The sequence below is a fragment of the Pogona vitticeps genome, chromosome 5, assembly GCF_051106095.1.
Source record: "Pogona vitticeps strain Pit_001003342236 chromosome 5, PviZW2.1, whole genome shotgun sequence".
In the NCBI taxonomy this organism is placed as follows: domain Eukaryota; kingdom Metazoa; phylum Chordata; class Lepidosauria; order Squamata; family Agamidae; genus Pogona; species Pogona vitticeps.
In genome coordinates, this window is record NC_135787.1 from 186,987,155 (window position 1) to 187,009,753 (window position 22,599).

The window sequence follows — 22,599 nt, forward strand, 5'->3', positions numbered from 1 at the left end:
ATTGTTACATTCACAGGACCAGCTACAGCATCCAAGCCAGAGTGGATCGGAGCAATTTTGCTTGCCAAATGTCATGCAGATTTTTCACAGCAGGCAAGGTGCAATTTTGCTCGAGGCAGGGCTATAAGCTGAGCTAGAGCCGCTGTCACCGGTTTCACTCTTAATCTTCATCTTTTACAACGAGGGGCTTTTTGCCTGGTTGCTATCTCTTTCCATGTCCCCAGGTCATGCCTCTTTGGGCTAGATGCACCTTTGAATACCCTTCGTCATTCCTAGAGGTTGTAACCTGCACTTCAAAGCCGACGTTGCTCCAGCCTTAACCTTTGCTGACATTGTTTATTTGCATGTTGCTAGCATACTTTCCCGTGCTGCCCTTCCATGATTTTGCTTGACCATCCGTAAGGCATAGAATGGTGTTTAATAGCCAGCTCGCACTGCCTGTACATGTTTGTGTGGTTTCTCTAGGTCTTCAAAAGTACGATCACAGCTTACAAGTTACAAATCCTATTTCTAGGATGTTATACCTATTACATGAATTGCGCAAGCATTGGTGTTAATTATGCCATAATACTGTGGATACATGGTAATATCCTAGGACAGTAGTCCCCAACCTTGGGTCACCCAGGTGTTCTTGGACTACAATTCCCAGAAGCCTTCACCACCATCAGCAGCTCTACTGCCCAGAGTTTTTTGGGAATTGCAGTTCCAAGAATACCTGGGTTGCTCTAGATTGGGAACCACTGTCCCACAATTGTATTGCCAATCTACTCTTGTGCGAGGGAAATGGCACAAGTCTTGGAGACAAGTTGTTGCCCTTTAAGAAGTTGCTTTTTGGGTTCTTGGGCATTTGCCTCACTGTGTGATTTGGTGTACACTCAGGAACGCAACCAGCACCTTGTTAATGAGTGGCAATGTGATGCCAAGACTAGAGATGGGGGTATTTGTATTCAAATATGAATACCCCCACACAGGTGGACCTAATGAGGGTCCAGCTCCATGGGGTCGGACAGTCCACTCACTGATCCGCCACTGCCGTGACCTCCGTGATCCTTCCAATGGCTCTGGAGATCGCGATCGGCGAGCGACTCTTTGGCCTGGCAGATAGGCTTGTCATCCCACCTCCTGCCAGGACTGGTGAGCCAATCAAAATCTCTGGAGCCATTGGAAGGATTGCGGAGGTTGTGGCCACGGCGGATGGGTGAGTGGACCGTCCAGCCCCATAGGGCTGGACCCTTATTATGTCCACCTGTGTGAGGGTATTTGTATATGAATACAGTGGTGCCTCGCTTAATGAGCACACTGTTTAACAACAAATCCGCATAGTGACACATTTTTTGCGATTGCTAATGTGATTGCATTGCGATGGTTTATATGGCCAAAAATCGCATTGCGATGATCGGTAAGCGTTTTGCTTACCGATCTTCGCATTGAGATGTTTTGGGAACAGCTGATCGGCGGTTCCAAAATGGCTGCCGTGTGCAGAAAATGGCCGCCCGCAGCATTTTCGCGCCCTGCCCTCGCTTACCGGGCGGCAAAAATGTCGGCTGGATGGAGGATTCCATCTGCATAGCGGTGAGTTTTTCCCCAATAGGAACGCATTAAACAGAGTTTCCTCCCCTGCTATGGGTTTCCCCCCCCTGCATAGCGATGAATCCGGATAGCGACGTTAATCCTGAAACGTTAACCACTGTACAGATACCCCCATTTCTAGCCAAGACTTATGCCATTTGTCATGAGGAAGTGAAAATTAGAGTAGGAGTGTCATTTTATTTCTCTGGATAACCTTAGAACCACAACTCTAGACCATATTCCAAGTGTGGTTGCCATATATGTTCATCTAAAGACATTGTGCTAGTCATAGCTTCATTTTCCATTCCTTGCCTAATGATCCAAACATGGGATTTGGCATTTTTACAGCAGGTGCATATTGGGGCTCATTCATCTGGGTCTCAAGCAGGGGGTCTTTCCCAACCCCGCTGATTGTGGTTGTGCAAATAAGGCGGTGGGGCATCCTTCAGAGATGGAGAATGCATTCGTATCACCAAGCCCAAGAGGAAATAAACTTCTGTTGCTGGAACACATGGAGCAGTAATGATTTTTTTCTTTTTTTTTTTTAAAAAAAAACCCTTTTGAAACAATTGAGGCTAGAGATGGGCACAAATCGCTTCGTGCTGGTTCTGCCTAAGTCGTAGGCACAACACCACGGGTGCTGTGTGTTCCCCCCCCCCGTCAGCTCCACCACTCATAAGCCAGCACACACTGCTCATTCTCTTCTTGCTGTGCAGTTTTCCTGGTTCCAGCTGGAACATGGACTTTCCTTTTTCTAGCAGCTGCACCCTCAGATGAGGAGGTAGGACAGAGATTCCTGCAGGTACTGCCCTTGAGTGGGCAGCTGCTGGAGGAGGCAGAGAAAGGAAGCTGCTGCTGGAAGGGGAAGATTGCACAACAAGGAGGGAACAAGCAGTGTGTGCCGGCTTGTGAGTGGGGGAACTGACTTGACGGTGGGGTGGTGTTGATGATCCAGCACAAAGCAATCCGTGCCCAACTCTAGTTGAGGCACTCATATGTAAAATCATATCACCCAATATTGCAGGTTTCTTTTTAAACCTTCAGGGCACATCATAATACAGAGGGGTAGAATAAATTGAAGATTCTGACAAAGTAAGCATGCTTTTATTTGAGCATTAATACTGGGAATTCTTACCCAACCAAAATTTTAGATGGAGAGGATGGTAGAGCAGGGCAAGGAAAAATAAGTTATATGCCATGGCCTAATTGGTAGTGCGAATAGTATGGCTCCAGGAAAATAATGACAAAGCTCCCAGACCTTAAATAGTTTTGTAGAAGAGGGAATTTGGTCAGGTGGGGTTTGCATGACAAAGTCAGTCTTAATGGTGCAAGAATCTTGTCCGATTTTAATATACGCTCCCCAAAGTATGTGGAAGATCATAGATTCATTCCACATCACCTCCAGGAAGTTCTGGGAAAGAATCCTGTGGGTGAAATATTGGACCTCTGTCCCTGGTCAGTGTAGGCAAGACCGGGCTATGATTCTGCAAGGTGAAGGGGCAAATCTTCTTATCCCCATCCATATAGGATTCTTTTCTTCTTTCAGGTGCACAGGAGTGATGTCACAGTTGTTGTGTTCTTCATAATGCCAGCGAATACTAACAATTTCAATGTGGAAACCTTGAAAGGCCAGGCCGTTCGGAAGCAGCTATGGTAAACATCTTTCTGTTTAAAAGTGACAAAATAAGTGAATTAATGACTGAAGGTGGTGAGAGAAAGGCTTATTGATCAAAGGGCCACCATGCTTTGGACACTGGACAAAAAACGGTCATTGTGCAAGCACCTAGAAGACAATGGAGTAATAACTAGAAGCCAACATGGATTTGTCAAGAGCAAATCCTGTCAATCTAATTTAATCCCGTTTTTTGATCAGGTCACCTCCCTGATAGACAGAGGGAATGCTGTAGACATAGCATATCTTGACTTCAGCAAAGCTTTTGACAAAGTGTCCCATGATACCCTGATTAGCAAGCTAACTAGGTGTGGGCTGGATAGAACAAGTGCCAGGTGGATACACAATTGGCTACAGAATCGTACTGAGATGATTAATTGGTCCTTCTCTAACTGGCAGGGGGCAACAAGTGGGGTACCCCAATGCTCAGTCCTGGGCCCGGTGCTCTTCAATATTTTTACTAATGACTTGGATGAGGAAGTGCAGGGAATGCTTGTCAAATCTGCAGATGGTACTAAATTGGGCAGAATAACTGATATCCTAGAAGACAGAAACAAAATTCGAAATGACTTTGATAGGATGGAGCACTGGGCCGAAAGCTACAGAATGAAATTCAACAGGGATAAGTGCAAAGTCCTGCAGCTCAGAAAAAGAAACCAATTACACAGTTACAAGATGGGGGATATGTAGGCATCCTTCAGTCTCGAGAGACTATGGTAACGTGCTCTGTATGGAGGCCTTGGAAAAGTGCTTTGTGTGGCTGAGAAAGCCAATTCGAGAGTGACAACCTCTTCCACATTGAAGACAAATACAATCTGTCCCCTGTCCAGCTCCCTGGTTTTGCTTGTTTCGGGACTGCCTCTTTGCCTCGGCCTGCTGTACAAGGGTCTCTTCAAATTGGGAGAGGCCGTGATGCAGTGCCTGCCTCCAGGATGAACGCTCAGATGTCAGGGTTTCCCATCTGTTGAGGTCTATTCCTAAGGCCTTCAGATCCCGCTTGCAAATGTCCTTGTAACGCAGCTGTGGTCTCCCTCGGGGGTGGCTTCCTTGCACTAATTCTCCATACAGGAGATCTTTTGGAATCCGACCATCAGCCATTCTCACGACGTGCCCAAGCCAGCGTAGACAGTGCTGTTTCAATAATGTATACCTGGGGGATACCTGGCTCAGTAAAACTACGACTGAGAAGGATCTTGGAATTTTCGTAGATCACAAGCTAAATAGGAGCCAACAGTGTGATGTGGCTACAAAAAAGGCAAATGCTATTTTAGGCTGCATTAATAGAAGTATAGTTTCCAAATCCCGCAAGGTGCTGGTCCCCCTCTATTCAGCACTGGTTAGGCCTCACCTTGAGTATTGTGTCCAGTTCTGGACACCACATTTCAAGAAGGGTGCTAACAAATTGGAATAGGCTCGGAGGAGGGCGACAAGGATGATCAGGGGAATGGAAATGAAGCCTTATGAGGAAAGGTTGAAAGAATTGGGCCTGTTTAGCCTTGGGAAAAGAAGGCTAAGGGGTAATATAATAGCACTTCTCAAATGTTTGAAAGGCTTTTATAGAGAAGAGGGGCAAGATCTGTTCTCGATCATCCCGGAATGCAGGACACACAACAATGGGCTCAAGTTAAAGGAAGCCAAATTTTGGTTGAATATCAGGGAAAACTTCCTAACTGTTAGAGTAGTACGACAGTGGAACCAATTACCTCGGGTGTTGGTGAGTGCTCCAACACTGAAGGCATTTAAGAAAAACTTAGATAATCACCTGGCAAATATTCTTTGATTGTATTCCTTCATTGAGCAGGTGATTGGACTTGATGGCCTTGTAGGCCCCTTCCAACTTCACTTTTCTATGATTCTATAAATCCATTCTTCCTGCAGTATGAACTGTGGAGTGGACTGCACCAATCCGGATTGCAGGAAGAGTGTCACATTTTGAATCCAGCGGCCAGAACCCTGTTACACCTGCCAGCGTAAAGCAATCGGTGTAAATTCCATTAGCAAATGACCGTCGGTTAAGGTGTCAGGGTAATCATTTGCTATGGTACATCAACTCAGTGCCCAAGAGGAAATGCCAGTGCTGACGTCTTAATGTGCAGCAATTCTCTACCAAAGTAGATGCCACAGATCCAAACACCCTGCCTTATTCTGCTGCCTTTCCTTATAACTCTCTTCATTATGGTTACTTCTTGCTGCTATTCTAGTCATCTGAAGCTCCCAAGCAGCTGGTCCTTCCCCCCTTCCAGACTTTTTCTTGCAAGACAGTCTTCTATCCACATAGCTCCCCTCACCTGGCCACATACCCTCTCCATGCATTGCTTGAATACCGTATCACATACATCTCTAGACGATACCTTGTGTTTTATTGACTGCCACCTAGTGCTATGATGAAATACTGTAATGGCACCATTTGTAGTAAAAAGAAGAGTAAAGCCAAACAATGCAAATTAAGGCATGAGCGCAGGGTGTTGAGTGTGACCATGGGGAGGGTCACACAAGCACAACAATTAACAATCCAGCTTGTTATGGCCACCTTTTTTGTTAAAGCAACATTAAGGGAATAAGGAACAAACTGTAACATTACAGAAGTGGTGTAAGTCGCTATGCGTTCTCGGCTTCCAAAGGAAGTCAGATCCAGATAGAGCTTCCCGTGGAGTGTTTCACCAAGGCAGAAGTACATAAAGATAGAATCTGTGTCCAAAATAACAAATGCAAGACATATTAAAGAAAGGAAAAGGGATCAGCATCTTAAAAAGCAAAGACATCACCTTGCCGACAAAGGTCCGCATAGTGAAAGCTATGGTTTTCCAGTAGAAATGTATGGAAGTGAGAGCTGGACCATAAAGAAGGCTGACCGCTGAAGAATTGATGCTTTTGCATTGTGGTGTTGGAGGAGACTCTTGAGAGTCCCCTGGACTGCAAGAACAAATCTATCCATTCAGAAGGAAATCAACCCTGAGTGCTCCCTGGAAGGACAGATCCTGAAGCTGAGGTTCCAGTCCTTTAGTCGTCTCATGAGAAGAGAAGACTCCGTGGAAAAGACCCTGATGTTGGGAAAGTGTGAAGGCAAGAGGAGAAGGGGATGACAGAGGATGAGATGGCTGGACAGTGTAATCAAAGCGACCAACATGAATTTGACCCAACTCTGGGAGGCAGTGGAAGACAGGAGGGCCTGGTGTGCTCTGGTCCATGGGGTCACAAATAGTCAGACACGACTTAACAACTAAATAACAACAGAATAAACATACCTCAGCAAAGTTTTCTTTTTTGTTCTTTCCTAGGGACACGGCACACTCTGTGAAGGAAAAGTTTGGTAAAAAACTCTATGAAGCCCTATTAAGGTGAGCGATCAGGTTTCCCATATTTAAGTGTAGACTTATGTATGTGACTTTGTGCTTTGTTGCCTGTGATATTCAAGGTAAACAGCAGCTCCACTGAATTCATACAATTATGTATGTACACCCCGTGACGGAGTCCTGAGAGCTTCCAATGGCCCAATGTTTACCTAGGATTCGATTTCTATAAATGCAAGTCACTGTAAATTTTTGGGTGTTCCCGTAGTATAATGCTTGCTCACACACCTATTTAAGCTGACTACATGATTTGTAAATTTTTTCTCCAAAAGAGCCTTGTGTAAATAGCATTGGATTTGGGAAGGTGCCGCTGAACACAGTTGTCCTCATGGGTTATTGTGCATGCAGAAAACACTTTGGTATTTTCTCTCAGTATACGTATCCCCCGTTTTAACACACAAGTGCTTCCCATTTAAAGTATGAGACTGAAAACAACAGAAACCTGCTTTTAAAACAGCAGCCAAATTAGTCAAATAAAATAGCAGGTAAAATGTCTTCAAGATTTAAAAAAAAACACCAAAGCTTTTAACAGCCTGGGAGAATTGCAAAACTCATTCGCCAAGTGCTAAGATGATGTTAGCATTCCAGAGCAGAACTGATGGTTGCCAAACAAAAGGCCCCAGGTTCAAATCTTGGCCTCTCAGAGGTAGGGCTGGCAGTCTGAAACTTTGGGGAGCCCCTGGAAACCGATTGTAAGATGGTGGGGGCAATACAGTGGTGCCCCGCATAGCGAGGTTAATCCGTTCCGGATTAACCCTCGCTATACGGAATCATCGCTAAACGGGTAGAGGAAACGTATTGAAACGCATTAAACTTAGTTTAATGCGTTCCAATACCTTGTTTACTTACCCGTTCAGCGAGGATTCCCCTTGCCGGCAGCCATTTTCGCGCCCTCGCTAAGCGAGGGCAGGGCGCAAAAATGGCTGCCGGCAGCCATTTCCGGGCTTCCGGCGGCCATTTTGGAACTGCCGATCAGCTGTTCGGCGGCTCCAAAATGGCCGCCGCAATACCCGATCTTCGCAATGCGGGTTTTCCCCATTGCGAAGATCAGGTATGTTTCCGTATAGCGATCCCGAAAAAGGGATCGCTATATGGAAACATCGCTATACGGTGCACTCGTTAAGCGAGGCACCACTGTATCTGAAACAAAGCTGCTAACATTAGGACCTAGCCAGTCTCCCTGAGGCGAGCATTTCAAAGACAAGGTGCCACAACTAAGAAGCGTACGTTCCTGGTCGCACCAGTATTACCTCAGGAAGTAAGGGTACCTGAAGACACACCCAAAGTTTTAAGGATTATACAGATGATTAGGATGTCCTCCTAGGTACTCCGGTCTAAGTTGTGCAGTGCTTTAAAAGAAAACTTCCCAGTTTTGTTCAGAAATGGAACCAGTCAATTTTTCATTGTAAAAGTAGAGTATAGGGTTCTAGCACCACGTTCCTGTTAGTCATCACTGTCTCCAAGGACAGACCCACATATAGTGTGTTACAGTAGTCAGATCTGAATATCACCCGTAGAGATGGCGTATCAGCCTCTCATTCTAGGGCATCCTCAGTGGCCTCTTGGGCCACAGGTGCCAAAACTGGATCTTTAAAGCCAGTGGGGTCTGAACATGATGTAAAAGGCTGAACATCACCACCACAATATCATCTCCACCCAATCAGCACAACTGAGTTCACAGGACTTAGCTGCCTCTTGACAGATGGTTCCTAGCATTGCTGGTCAAAATACAGTAACTTCATTTTTTGCTCATTGATTTGGTGTAATAAGAAAAAGGGGGTGGAAGAAGCAACGGGCAAACATGGGAAGATTACAGATTGTAGATGTTATCTGGGTACCATGTAAAATTCTGTGAGCGAGACAGGTAAAGGTAAAGGTAAAGGTAAAGGTTCCCCTTGACAATTTTTGTCCAGTCGTGTTCGACTCTAGGGGGCGGTGCTCATCCCCGTTTCCAAGCCATAGAGCCAGCGTTTGTCCGAAGACAATCTTCCGTGGTCACATGGCCAGTGCGACTTAGACACGAACGCTGTTGCCCTCCCACTGAGGTGGTCCCTATTTATCTACTTGTATTTGCATGCTTTTGAACCGCTAGGTTGGCGGGAGCTGGGGCAAGCGACGGGAGCTCACTCCGTCACGTGGATTCGATCTTATGACTGCTTGGTCTTCTGACCCTGCAGCACAGGCTTCTGCGGTTTAGCCCGCAGCGCCACCACGTCCCCGTGAGCGAGACAGGCCATTGCAAATTAAAAGCATACCTGGATGCACTCTTGGTATCTATCTAGAAGAATGGTTTCCAACCTTGGGTCCTCAGATGCTCTTGGACTACAACTCCCAGAAGCCTTCATCTCCAGCTGTCCTGACTAGGATTTCTGGGAGGACATCTGGGGACCCAAGGTTGGGAACCACTTATAGTCTAGAATTACAGTATAATTGAGGAAATATCCCCGTGCTTGGGAGTTGCCACTTAACTCCATTGGGCTCCATGGGTTCATTTGTATACCCGGTGCCAGTAATGCAGGCCAGAGAAAAGTCAGGCTTTGACGTGCCATGTCCGTTACCTTTTGGGAAACATCTTCCTTGTATACTAAAAGGCTTATGCTATTGCTTCCACAGAGGAGAAATCCCTGATATGAACAAGATCATAGACCGCGATGACCTAACCATTATAAAACGAGCCATCTATTCAACCCAGGTTAGAGGCATGGTTCTCCGTTCTTCCTACCATCTTTTTAAAAGAACTACAATGGACCCTCGACTTACGGAATTAATCCGTATTGGAACGGAGGCCGCAGGTTGAAAAGTTTGTAGGTCGAGGGTCCATTTCTCATAGGAATGCATTGAAAACCATTTAATCCGTTCCAGGCAAAGAAAAAAAATCCCAAATCTGCACCCACTGCCCTCTGTCTCCCATCCCTGGTGCCCTCTGTCTTCAGAGGGCCCTGGAGGGGGTTTGGAAGCCCGGGAAGCTGAAAGCCGGCAGCGGGCGCGGAGCGGCTTTCAGCTTCCCAGGCTTCCAAAGCTGCCGCCACTGCATTCTGCCTCCTATCCCCGCAGCAGGGACGGGAGGCAGAGGGCAACGGGGGCAGCTTTGAATTTCCCGCCCTTTCCCCCTGCCTTTTATAGGTCGAAGCTCCGGCCACAAGTTGAACCAAAATTTTGCGGCCGGAGCTTTTCGTACCTCGGAATTTTCATAAGTACGGACCTTCATAAGTCGAGGGTCCACTGTATGTGGAAAGGATAAACTGTTTGGATAAATTTAATACTAAATCCAATAATCTTGTGTCTCAATTGTAACGTTTTTGACTACATGTCTTCCCCCCCCCCCCAAAAAAAAGAGTTCCTTCCACTGAGGTCCAAGAAGAGGAAACAGTTCTAGCACCTGTTTGTCTTTGGGTGGGGTTTTGTTTGTTCATTGGTTGCAGAGATAATTGGTTGCAGAGAGAACAAGCTACCCCCTGGAACCTTAAGTGGTATAGTCCCTGAGAAGGTTTAAGTAGATGAACTGCTGGTGGTATAAGCATCTCGGGGTTGGGAGTTTGATTCCCCACTATGCCTCCTTGACAGGGGCTGAATCTCTTTCAGCACTGCTGTTCTAAGCTTATTTTTATTATAACACAGTTAGCTGTAAAATGCATCTTGCAGCTATAATCAAAAGCAGAACTTCTGCTTTGAAGTTAATGGGAATTACCTATGGGTAGACATCCATGCATAAAATTGCATTAATAAAAACAGATGTTTTGAAAATAAAATGGGAAAAATGGGTCAGAATTCTACTAATCATCATAATAAATAATTCAACATCTTCCTTAGTTTTCACTTGTGTGCTTAATGCACAATGATACAGTAAACTGAAGTGTACTCCTTTTAAAATACCATATTTTTCTGTGTATAAGACACCCCCATGTATAAGATGCCCCCCACTTTTGTAACCTAAAAGTAAGAAATCTAAGTGGGACTTAGCAAGTGTAGGGGGAAAGGGATCAAAGCCCTGCGGGATCACTTTGATCCCTGCTTTCCCTTCCACTTATTTTTGTTCTCTCCTCAGCTAACTTCCGTGTATAAGACAACCCTAAATTTTTATTCGAAAAATTTTAGACAAAAGTATAGTCTTACACATGGAAAAATACGGTAATCGGCTTTTGAATGTTTTGCAATCCAAATGCAGCAGGCAAATTTTAAAAAAAAGGTGCAACTGATCACAACAGAAAAAATTAGTAACAGAATTTGTGACTGTTATAGATGTCTTTTTTAAAAAAACAAAAAACTTCTGAATGATCCGGTAAGGCCTTCAGTGAGATTTTAAACACAAAACAAACAAGCAAAATGCAAGTTGAGAAAAAAAAACATACTAAAAAAACAAATATATCCTGACATTTTAAAAAAACCTTGAAGCTGCATAAATCATAGTAGCTAATAAAAAGTAAAGCTATTAAAAGTACATTCCTCATTCTAATAGTGGCTGAGTATAGACGTTTTAGACCATTTCCTCCAAACATCTACTGATTCACAGTCAGAAATTACAGGAGTTCTTTATTGAGGAGCATCTCTACAGAGAAGGCCCTTCTTGCCATCGCAACGACCCCCACTGGCTTTGCATACGTATATCTCTGTAATTTTTGTTTGCAAATTACCTCTGAATTGCCTCATTGCAGCGACAGACCCTTCCGCCAGTCACCACCCACAACATGATCGATGATTCCAACGATCCGATCCTAAGTACCATTAGACGCATCGGCCTTTTCAACAGTAGGACAGACCGAGTTAAGGTAAAAAACCTCAGTGTTTGCTTTCATAGATCCTTTCCTTTAAAAAAAAATTGGAAGTGTCTTCAAGAGCAATTTGTAATTGGTCAGCTTGTATAAGGAGAGTGTGACGTATTCTTTTTAGAGAGGGAAATAGGAAGGTACCTGAACTGCATTAGGCCACTGATTCATCTGTCCAAGTGTTCTGGCTTCACCGACCGTCTATCCTGGAGTGGCCAAGAGATGTCAACGGTTATAAGGGTTGACTATGGTTGATCCACCCCTGGGCTCCAGCTTCTAGTCTACCGTGAGCCTTGACACTCATAGAGTGACTTTGGGCCAGTCGTTGTCTGCCAAGGTCACCTTCTCACGAGGGCTGATGTGAGGATGAACCGGGGAATAAGAGAACTAGGTACACAGCTTCAGGCTCCTTGGTACAAATGGGAGATATACTGTGGTGCCCCGCATAGCGACGATAATCCGTGCTGAAAAAATCATCGCTATCCGGATTCGTCGCTATGCGGGGGAAAAAACCCATAGGAATGCATTAAAACAAGTTTAATGCGTTCCTATGGGGGAAAAACTCACCGTTATGCGGAAATCCTCTATCCGGCCGCCATTTTCGCTGCGTGGTAAGCGAGGAAAGGGCGCGAAAACACTGCGGGCAGCCATTTTTTCCCGGCGGTTATTTTGGAACCGTCGATCAGCTGTTTTTAAAACATCGTTATGCGGTAATCGGTAAGTGAAACGCAAAAACCTCATCGCTTTGCGGATTCGTCGTTAAACGGGGCGCTCGTTAAGCGATGCACTACTTTACATGTAGTAAACAGATACAACAAGTATCTGTTCACTGGAGATGCAAGAGACTGAATTCAAGACATGCTCTGCCACCGAGATACAACATAGTAATTAGATCATAAAATGACACAAGTCTGATGGAGATCACCTCTTATGGATACTCACTCAGTGCAGGATCTGCAATGGAGGATGCAACTACCAGCATGTTCAGTAGCCAACTGATGTCGTGTAAATTCTTCCAGTCAGGGGAAATCTACCACCTCTTGTGGCTATCTGTTCCAGAGTTCTCCTAATCATCAGCTAAAATATGCTCCACTTCCATTTTCACTACATCATTTTTATGTATTTTCCTCTTGGTCAACTCAGGACAAGTTCTTTTTCATATTCTGCAAGAAAGACCTTCAGCAACTTGCCGGGGGAGAGGGCAGAAAGGGTCAAATGGATTTTATTTTCCTTCTCCCCTCCTTCTTCAATCATCATACAGGTGATTCTGCATCCTGAATTCCTTTCTTCAACAAGCCCATTATTACCAATGGACTATGAAGAATTCGTTAGAGGTTGCCATCTCGGGGTGTTCCCGTCTTATTACGAGCCTTGGGGCTACACTCCTGGTAAGCAACTGATCAATTTACCTGGCTTTTACCAGGTGAATTGTTCCAAGTCCCCCTTCCTGCAGATACTGAAAACCATGGATAATAATGAACCTTATATGTAACATGATCTGTGGGTCCCTTTAAGTCGCCAGTTCTGGTAAACTGCAAGGGAGGGTATATCTGCCAGTAATTGTTCCCAATAAGCTAAATTCAGTGGTTAGTCCCAAATAGAGTAAAATGAAAAGGTTTTTAATATATTGATTTAAAAAGTCCTATCGATTGAGTCTATTGGGATTTTCACAATTAGATTTTGCCTCATTATAACTAAATGACATCTCCCCGTTCATGTGTCTGTAAAATAGCAGCTTTGCCAGGTGAAGCTTCTACTTGGTTCAGCCAGTTATCCATCTTCTCCAATCAATATCCAGTTTCCAAACATGTTTGCATTCCAACTCAGTTGACTGGGCTAGTGAGAGTTGAAATCCAAACTATCTGGAAGGCAGTAAGTTGGGAAATGCAGTCGGACTTGCAGATTAATTTACTGCCTGTCTTCCAGTTTCCGGTCTGAAAATGTGCTAAATGCAAGATATGTAGTTGACACTCACTTCCTGCAATAGCACACTTAGTTGTGTATTGTTGTTTTTTACTCCTTGGACATGCACCTCTGCCAAAAACTGATAGTTGTATCACCTGGTTTGACCCTGACTCTCCCTTCCTGACACACAGAATGATGTGCAAAAACAGCATCAGTTACCAAATCAATGAATGAAACCATTATGCTGTAATAATATGGCCTACGCATCACCTGCTTCTGTTGAGTCTCTGCAGTTTTATGCAATGCCCTCCTCACCTTTGTAACCTTTGTCTTTTGGCAGCTGAGTGCACTGTTATGGGGATTCCCAGTGTGACCACAAACCTCTCTGGATTTGGCTGCTTCATGCAGGAGCATGTGGCTGACCCCGCTGCTTATGGTAAGAATGTTCAGTAGTGAGCCCAAGAATGAATACATTCATAGTTGGTTTTTGTGGAGCAGGTACATCAGTTTATTTCATATGGTGTCGTGTAGGGATGTGAAGACATATTGCCGTTGTTGTTGTTGTTGTTGTTGTTGTTGTTGTTGTTGTTGTTGTTGTTGTTGTTGTTGTTGTTGTTGTTGTTGTTGTTGTTGTTGTTGTTGTTGTTGTTGTTTCAGCTTATATACTACTCCTCACTGATAGAGTGCTCTCTGGGTTGGTTTACAACATAATTATGTTAAAAAAAAATTGCCTTCCTTCCAGCAAGCTAGCAGCTCCTTTTATTGACCTCAGAAGGATGGAAGGCTGAGTCAATCTTGAGCAGGCTACCTGAACCTTCCGTTGGGATTGAACTCAGGTTGTGAGCAGAGGCTTGACAGCAGTTTAACCACTACACCATGGGGCTCTTCAGGCCTCATTTGTGGTGAGGCAGCAGGCAGTCTCAACAGGGTGCGGAAGCTTGTCAGGTTTTCCCAAGAAATGAATACCGCTTTATTTTCCATAGTGGTTTGCACTATATGTGCAAAAAACATTGTAGTTCTTTGATCTTCGAGAAGCTAAGGATGTTGGCAACCAACTTTCTTTTCATTTCAATCATCTATGCAACGAGGCAGTAATCACTGGTATTTTAAATCTAACAAATGTGCTAAATCCCTCCGAAACGGACCATATATGATTCTACCATGTTTTCTCAAAAATAAGACAGGGTCTTATATTAATTTTTGCTCTAAAAATGCACTAGGGCTTATTTTCAGGGGATGTTTTATTTTACAGGCATGTCATCTTCTGGTTGCTGCACAAGGGTGGAGGGCAGGGTTTCACTTAACTAGGACTTATTTTTGGAGTAGGTCTTATATTACAAGCAGCCTGAAAAATCATACTAGGGCTTATTTTCAGGTTAGGTCTTATTTTTAGGGAAACAGGGTATCTCGTGTTGCACTATGACATACATGGTGTTTGACAGCTTGTGTGGTGAAATCACAGTTCTGTATGTGATCTTCTGAAAAGCTTTGCTGTATATTTACAGAAAAGCAGAGACAGAGGGATAGGTGATGATATCCTGCTGATCTTTATAGTTGCACTATTCAGAATAAAATGCCTTGCCCTGCTTCAACTTAAAGAACACGGCCAGCCTGACAAATTGGGCCGAACCAGGAGAGGACAATGAAATTCCCTTTCAGTCTCTTACAACAGTGAGAGCTTTTCCCAAGTGATGGATCTAAAATGAAGAGCGGTCCCACATAGGAAGTGGTGTTTCTTCCTCTGTCTTGTTCTTCCCGTTCAGCTACTGCTCCTTTAGTGTCATTGCTCTCTACATAAGAACGGAGGGCTTACTCTTAGTTTTATTGCACTGAGTGACCCTGTGACTAGCACAGTACTGGGAACTGTGGTGTAACCCATTGGCTCCTACCACCGGACAGAGTAAGGCCACAGCTGGAAGATGCTGGGGAACTGCAGAAGCACAAGGAGTGCTGGTTGGTTGGTTGGTTGGTTGGTTGGTTGGTTGGTTGGTTGGTTGGTTGGTTGGTTGGTTGGTTGGTTGGTTGGTTGGTTGGTTGGTTTGGTTGGTTGGTTTGGTTGGTTGGTTGGTTTGGTTGGTTGGTTTGGTTGGTTGGTTGGTTGGTTGGTTGGTTGCATGCATGCATGCATGCATGCATGCATGCATGCATTTCCCAGCCCCCTGCTCTGTCCATGGTGGAGATTTCCTTGTTCACTAAACCAGCCAGCTGCCTCTGGTGTTGTGGAGAATCTCTGTTAATTGCCAGTCCAGTTGCCTTCTCTGCCAGAAACGAGGATGGGAACCGTCTTGTCCCTTCGCCTCAGGCAGCAAAACCTCTTGGGTTGCCGGAAAACAGAGCGAACCAAACAGGGAAACCAACAACCGTCAGAATGAGCCCTTTGTTTTGTGATCAGAACATAAACATTAGGCATTTTGTTTAGATGACTTATAAAACCACCTGAACCTATGCATCAGCTCTCAGAAAGGTGCCCAAGGTTACTTAAAATCATTTAATACAAAAACTCAAAACAGAAAAGAGCATATGAGAAACCTAACAACAATTCCAAACGTATTTACAGGTTTGTGGTCTATAAAAGGAGTCAGAGGACTGGCAGATGAAGTGAAATTTGTGCTCGTTTGCATGTGCTGTGATTTTCCGACATTTTCCCATAACTTTAAGGATCCGGCTGATATAATGCAAACTTTACAAGCTGCTCAGAGTTCCTGTTCTGTTTTAAAAAAATGAGGAGGAGGAGGAGGAGGAAGAGAATACAAATTGACTAAACAAATTATTAATGTCTACTTTATGAGAAACAGGATTTTAAAAAGGTCATTACACAGAGCAACGGATGCATCAGAAGCCTTCAAAAGAGCACCCACGTCGCCTTCCTTCCTTCCAACCTGGTTTGTCTCCTACAGGTATTTACATTGTGGACAGGCGGTTCCGCTCCCCGGATGAGTCTTGCAATCAATTGACACAGTTCCTGTATGGATTCTGCCAGCAATCACGGCGGCAAAGGATTGTTCAGAGGAACCGAACCGAGAGGCTCTCGGACTTGCTGGACTGGAGATATCTAGGCAGGGTACGTTCAAACTATTTTAGGAACATCCTGCTCGCCATGCCTTTACATTGTTTTCCAAGAAGCTGCTGGAGATTTCTCTAAACAGTAATCTATGATATAATCATAAGTAAATCCTCGTTTTTTTTTCTACTTACGTATTTATTAGGCCTACATTCTAACCATATGATGGATGCAAGATAGATCTGTTCATAAAGGGGTAGATTAGTCTGATGCCAGTCATCCCTCACCTCAATAGCTGCCACCTTCCCGTCTGGCCTTCTGTTATCTCACCTTGATTGTCAGCTCTCTCCAGAATTGATGCACCAGGACAGTTCTTATATTTATGTAGAACTTGGAATTTGAGGTGGTACAAGGATGATTCCACTAACAGTGCAATTTTATGCCTCGCTTAACAAGCGCACCGTTTAACGACGAATCCGCATAGCAATCTGTTTTTTCAGATCGCTAATGCGATCACATTGCGATGTTTTCAATGGCAAAACACATTGCGATGATCGGTAAGCGTTTCGCTTACCGATCTTTGCATTGCGATGTTTTTTTAAACAGCTGATAGGCGGTTCCAAAATGGCCGCCGGACACCCAAAATGGCTGCCGCAACCATTTTCGCGCCCTGCCCTCGCTTACTGAGGGCGCGAAAATGGCGGCGCTATGGAGGAACTTCGCTGAACAGTGAGTTTGGGGCCCCATAGGAACGCATTAAACAAAGTTTAATGCGTTCCTATGGGTTTTTTTGATCCGTTTAGTGATGTTTTTGCATAGCGACGATTAATCCGGAACGGATTAACGTCGCTATGCGGGGCACCACTGTACTGTATTTTTCCGTGTATAAGATGCCCCCATGTATTAGAGCCCCTCCCCCACTTTTCTAATCCAAAATTAAGAAATCTAAGTAGGCTTAGCAAGTGTAGGGGGAAAGGGATCAAAGCACTGCAGGATTGCTTTGATCCCTGCTTTCCCCTCCACTTGTTTTTATTCTCTCCTCAGCTTCCATGTATAAGGCAACCTTCAATTTTTAGTCTAAAGATTTTAAACAAAAGTGTAGTCTTATACATGGAAAAATACGGTATGTCTGATTGGAAGAAAGTCCTACTGAGTTCAGAGGGGCTTCCTCTCAGGTAAGGAGATATAAGGCTCCACTGCAAAAGTGTCTTTCTTCCTGCCTAGAAATAAAAAACGTGGAGGTCTGTTTATGTGCATGAAAGGACCTGGTGACCACAGGATGGCTGATTCTTGGAGGATCACAAATTAGGGTGGAAGTCTGTAAAATCTCAATGTTCTCTTCTCTGAGAACAGAGATTAGTTGCTTTTCTCTTGATGCCCATTATGGAGCCCATTCTTGTTTTAATGGTTTATATTTCAGAGATCTCTCTCTCTTTCTCCTCTTCCAGTATTACATGCATGCCAGGCACCTGGCTCTTAGTCGGACCTTTCCTGAAAAGTTTGAGATGGAGCCAAACGCTCCTCCGAAGGTAAATGAATTCTAAATCTTGTTTGTGTGTTTGGCATGCTGCATCTCTGATCTCTCCTGCCAAAGGAAGGGCCTTATTATCCTTCCATACCCTACTTAAGCAGGCTATAATCAGCTCCCCAATCCCCGGTGCTGCAGACTAACACTGAGTCCAGCTGATTTTGCTTTCTTACAAATGACTCTGGTGCCAAGGGACTAGAATGCAAACTCACTGACTGGGGCTTGGAAAAAATTTGGGAGGAGTGGCTAGTAAAGTTCCCAAACTTCATCAGCCATCATCATGGTCATGGGAGTTCTATTCCCGCCCCAAAAAGCAAAATTCTCAAACTGTTCCTGTTGCCCCGAGAGTTCCCATTGTTAGAATCAGGGCATTCGCTTGGAGCTCTAGACAAAACAGAAACTTTCCAAGCTCTGCCTATTGCCCCAGACGCTTCCAGGACTAGATCCAGGAACTTTCAGGACTTTAACTTCCAAGATCATGGAGTTTGTGGGCTCTTCTCTGCCTCTCGACTGTCCTCCTCCACCCAGATCTCCTTGCTTTGGGATCTCGTCTGAGAAACAAGTTATCTTGACTTTGGTGATTTTCTCTGCATCCATGAGATCTGAGCCTGGATTTGGTTCCACAGCTTCGGGTCCACTCCCGACTCGTACAGCTTTGACACTCAGGGAAGGGAGAAGGTGCCAGCAGTGATGGGAAGGGCTGCTGCTTTGACACGGCACCAAGCCATCACTGGGCCTTCTGCAGGAGCTTCAGCAGTAGCCCAGCTAGCTAGGAGCTGGTGGACTTCGTCTCCGCGGCACTGTTGGGTTCCCCGAACCTTTTGGTGCTGGGGGATTTCAACGTGCATGCGGGGGCGGAGACCTCTGGTCCAGCTCTTGAGTTCTTGGAGACCATGGCCTTCTTGAACATGTCCCAACATGTCAACGGCCCCACTCACGTGGGGGGTCATACACTTGACCTGGTTTTTTCTACCAATGGGAGTGAGAGTGGTCCGATGGTGACTGACCTTGAGTCGGTTCCCTTGTCATGGTCGGATCACCACCTAATAAAGTGTACCATTAAAATGGCTCCCCCCCCCCCCCGCAGGGAGCAGGGATCTATTGTTATGGTCCGCCCTCGAAGGCTACTGGATCCTGTTGGATTCCAGGATGCCATGAGAGGTGTTACGGCTGACCTGGCTGGCGCTCCTGTCGAGGCTCTGGTAGATGGCTGGTTTGCTGCCGCAACTAGGGCTGCTGACATGATCGCACCTAAACGCCCTCTCCGCCGCAGAGATCGTCCGGCTCCCTGGTTTAACCGGGACCTCCGGGCGAGGAAGCGGGTCAGGAGACGGCTAGAGCGCAGATGGAGAAGGGCCCCGACGGATTTTAATAAGATAGCTGTCAGGGTCGCTACTAACCTTTATCTAGCTAAGGTAAAGGCTGCTACTAGATCATACCTCGCTAACCGGATAAGCGAGGCGTCCAACCAGCAGGCGGAGTTATTCCGTATAGTACGCGACCTCTCCGGAGTTGGTCCGGGCGATGGGCCTCCCCCTAGTTTTTCGCCGGACCAATTTGCTGCATTTTTTAAATCAAAAGTGGAGGCCATCCGCCGGGACCTCTCTCCTTTTTTGAGCACAGTGAGTCGAGCTGAGATGTCCAGCGCTCCGTCTTGCCCGGTGATCTTGGACACCTTTCAGCCTGTTATGCCTGACACTGTCTCCAGGGCGCTTGATCGCTGTCGTGCCACCACCTCCTCTTTGGACCCTTGCCCGGCCTGGCTAATCAAAGCATCCAGGCCGTTAACAACGGAATGGGCCACGGCTATTATAAATGGGTCTCTCCTTGAGGGCAGATTCCCATCTGCCCTGAAGGACACACTCATTAGGCCCATTAGGAAGAAACTCAGTTTGGCGGCGGACGAAATTGGCAATTACAGGCCCGTCGCCAATGTTTCCTTCCTTAGCAAGGTAGTCGAGAGGGTGGTGGCCGACCAGCTTCAGGCGCTCCTGGAAGAAACAGATGCCCTGGATCCATTCCAGTCGGGCTTCAGGCCCCGCCATGGCACAGAAACGGCTTTGGTCGCCCTGTGTGATGACCTACTGAGGGAGGCCGATAGGGGCAAAGTGTCCCTGTTGGTCCTCCTCGACATCTCAGCGGCCTTTGATACCATTGACCACGGTATCCTCCTGGGGAGGCTCTCCGAGCTGGGAATAGGTGGCCTGGCTTTGTCCTGGCTCCGCTCCTTCTTGGAGGACCGTCCCCAGAGAGTTCAGCTTGGGGAGAGGGTCTCGGCCCCGTGGAGCCTCAATTGTGGGGTTCCACAGGGGTCGATTATCTCCCCAATGCTATTTAACATCTATATGAGGCCGCTGGGTGGGGTCATCCGGAGGTGTGGGGCTTCGTGTCACCAGTATGCGGACGACACGCAGCTCTACATCTCCTTTTTGCCAACCGCAGGAGAAGCCGTCCTGTGCCTCCAGCGCTGCCTGGGGACTATACTGGAGTGGATGCAGGAGAACGGACTTAGGCTGAACCCGGACAAGACGGAAGTACTGAGGGTGGGCCCCCCCCCACAGCCCGGGATGTGGGAAACTCCCTCTCTTTTGGGGGGGTGACCCTCCCTGCAAAGGATGGGGTACGCAGCTTGGGGATCCATCTGGACCCGGTGCTCTCCATGGAGTCACAGGTGGCGTCGGTGGTCCGCACCGCCTTTTTTCATCTCAGGCGGATAGCCCAGCTGCGGCCCTACCTGGAGGTGGGGGCGCTCACCATCTTAGTACACGCGCTCGTAATCTCGAGATTAGACCATTGTAATGCGCTCTATGTGGGGCTTCCTTTGAGGTTGCTGCGGAAATTACAGGTGGTGCAGAATGCGGCGGCCAGATTACTCAGTGGAGTGAAAAAATTCCAACATATTTCGCCCACTCTGGCCGCATTGCATTGGCTGCCCATCAAGTTCCGCATTGACTTCAAAGTGTTAATGCTTACGTATAAAGCCCTAAACGGTTTAGGGCCTCGATATCTGGCGGAACGCCTTCTCCCACCAAGTTCTACCCGGGTCACACGGGTGAGCCAGGAGGTGAGGCTGAGGAGCCTAACGCCGAGGGAGGCCCGAAAAGAGAAAACAAGAAATAGGGCCTTCTCGGCGGTCGCTCCTCGCCTGTGGAATAATTTACCTCCTGGTATTCGCGGAGCTCCCTCGCTGGACACTTTTAAGAATCTATTAAAGACCTGGATGTTTCGGCAGGCCTTCTCACCAGACTACTTCTGATTTCTTATCTTTTATTGCTTTTACTTTTACCTGTTTTGTAATTTGTTGTTTTATTTTTATTGTATTCTTTTCCTGTTGTAAGCCGCCTAGAGTAGTCCTTCGTGACTAGATAGGCGGGATATAAATAAAATAAAATAAATAAATAAATAAATGTTACTAAGGTTTAACACCATAAAAATGAGGGCTTCTCGATCAAGGATCCCAAGTCCAGTGTTATTTATTTCCTGCTTTCCTTGCTCTTGCAGACGGAGGGATTCCGATATCCCCGCCCTTCCTCGGTACCCCCGTCACCTTCCATTTCTCAGCACAACAGCCCCCACCAAAGTGACGAGGAAGTTGAAGAAGACGACGAAAGATATGATGAGGAGGAAGAAGCCAAGAGGGATCAGGAGAACATAAAGTCCCCTTTCTCTTTCAGCGCAGTGCCACATAGGAAAAAAATGCAGCACGGAGAATACAGGAATTGATGAAGTATTCCTTTGCTCATGGCCTCTCATGGGCGCCATTCATTCAGATAGACACTGGTCGCTTCGAACAAGTTACGGTGTGACATAAAGGAGAGTGTTAAATGCATGCTATTGAGCCCAGCCCCTGAAATACCATGAAATCCTGTACCTCACCATTATAAATAGTTCTGATGTTGCATTTTTTCTCTCTCTCCCCCTTTTTGGAAATAGAAAAGAGATTTAGAAGAGCATATCCAACATTAGGGATGAATGCTGGCTTTTGTGTTTGTAGCTCTAAATCTAATACCTCGCCAGCCAAGGAAGGAACAAAATGTTGGGTGATCTGCAGGCTTAAAAGGAAAGAAAATCGTTGACTTCAGAGTTACTGCAGTGCCTGCTGCTCATTGTATAAATACAAGTAAGCCCACCTCTTACTCTGTCAGCAAATAAATCTTCTTGTCTGTCACTAAAAATAATCCCACACTGGTTTAAGCATCTCTCGCAGTGCTAGCCAACATTGTCAGCTAGACTTAAACCAGCAGGCCAAAAAACGCTAGATTTCAAAGTACAGTAGGGCCCTCTTATCTGCGGGATCAGCATCCAGTTCAGTGAAACTCTGCCCTCCACCCTTGTGCAGCAACCAGAAGAAGATGGCATGACTGTATTTGAATAAATGTAGATGGTTGTACATGAAAAAAAATAAAACCTCCCCTGAAAATTGGCCCTAATACGTTTTTGGAGCAAAAATTACTGTATTTTTCGCACCATAAGACTCACCTTTCCATAAGACGCACCAATTTTTAGGAGAAGAAAACAGGAAAATATAATCTGTTTTCTTCGCTCCATAAGACGCACAGACTTTCCACCACCACCCTGTTTTGTGGGGGCAAAGTGCGTCTTGTGGTGCGAAAAATACGGTAATATAAGACCCTGTCTTATTTTTGGGAAAACACGGTATAACAGTGTACTGTACTCTATAATCCACATTCTACAGGGGGCTTGGGAAAAATCCCCCATGGATACAGGGGGTCCTACTGTAATTATATTCAGGATGTCATTTCAACTACCTGGTGTAGGGATCCCTTCACAATTTTGATTTTGCCGTCTGC

General features: G+C 45.7%; 1 protein-coding gene across 1 annotated transcript in view; it reads left to right on the forward strand.

The window, feature by feature from the left end:
* GYS2 (glycogen synthase 2) overlaps nucleotides 1-22,218 on the forward strand; it is a 61,288-nt gene extending 39,070 nt beyond the window's left edge. Inside the window, exons 8-16 of the mRNA XM_020801074.3 lie at nucleotides 3,116-3,222; nucleotides 6,520-6,579; nucleotides 9,205-9,283; nucleotides 11,244-11,357; nucleotides 12,616-12,742; nucleotides 13,600-13,695; nucleotides 16,157-16,320; nucleotides 17,709-17,789; nucleotides 21,290-22,218. Coding sequence (XP_020656733.2) covers nucleotides 3,116-3,222; nucleotides 6,520-6,579; nucleotides 9,205-9,283; nucleotides 11,244-11,357; nucleotides 12,616-12,742; nucleotides 13,600-13,695; nucleotides 16,157-16,320; nucleotides 17,709-17,789; nucleotides 21,290-21,511 — 1,050 coding nt within the window. The 3' untranslated portion in view covers nucleotides 21,512-22,218. The remainder of the gene's footprint in view (nucleotides 1-3,115; nucleotides 3,223-6,519; nucleotides 6,580-9,204; nucleotides 9,284-11,243; nucleotides 11,358-12,615; nucleotides 12,743-13,599; nucleotides 13,696-16,156; nucleotides 16,321-17,708; nucleotides 17,790-21,289) is intronic.
* The last annotated feature ends 381 nt before the right edge of the window (nucleotides 22,219-22,599 follow it).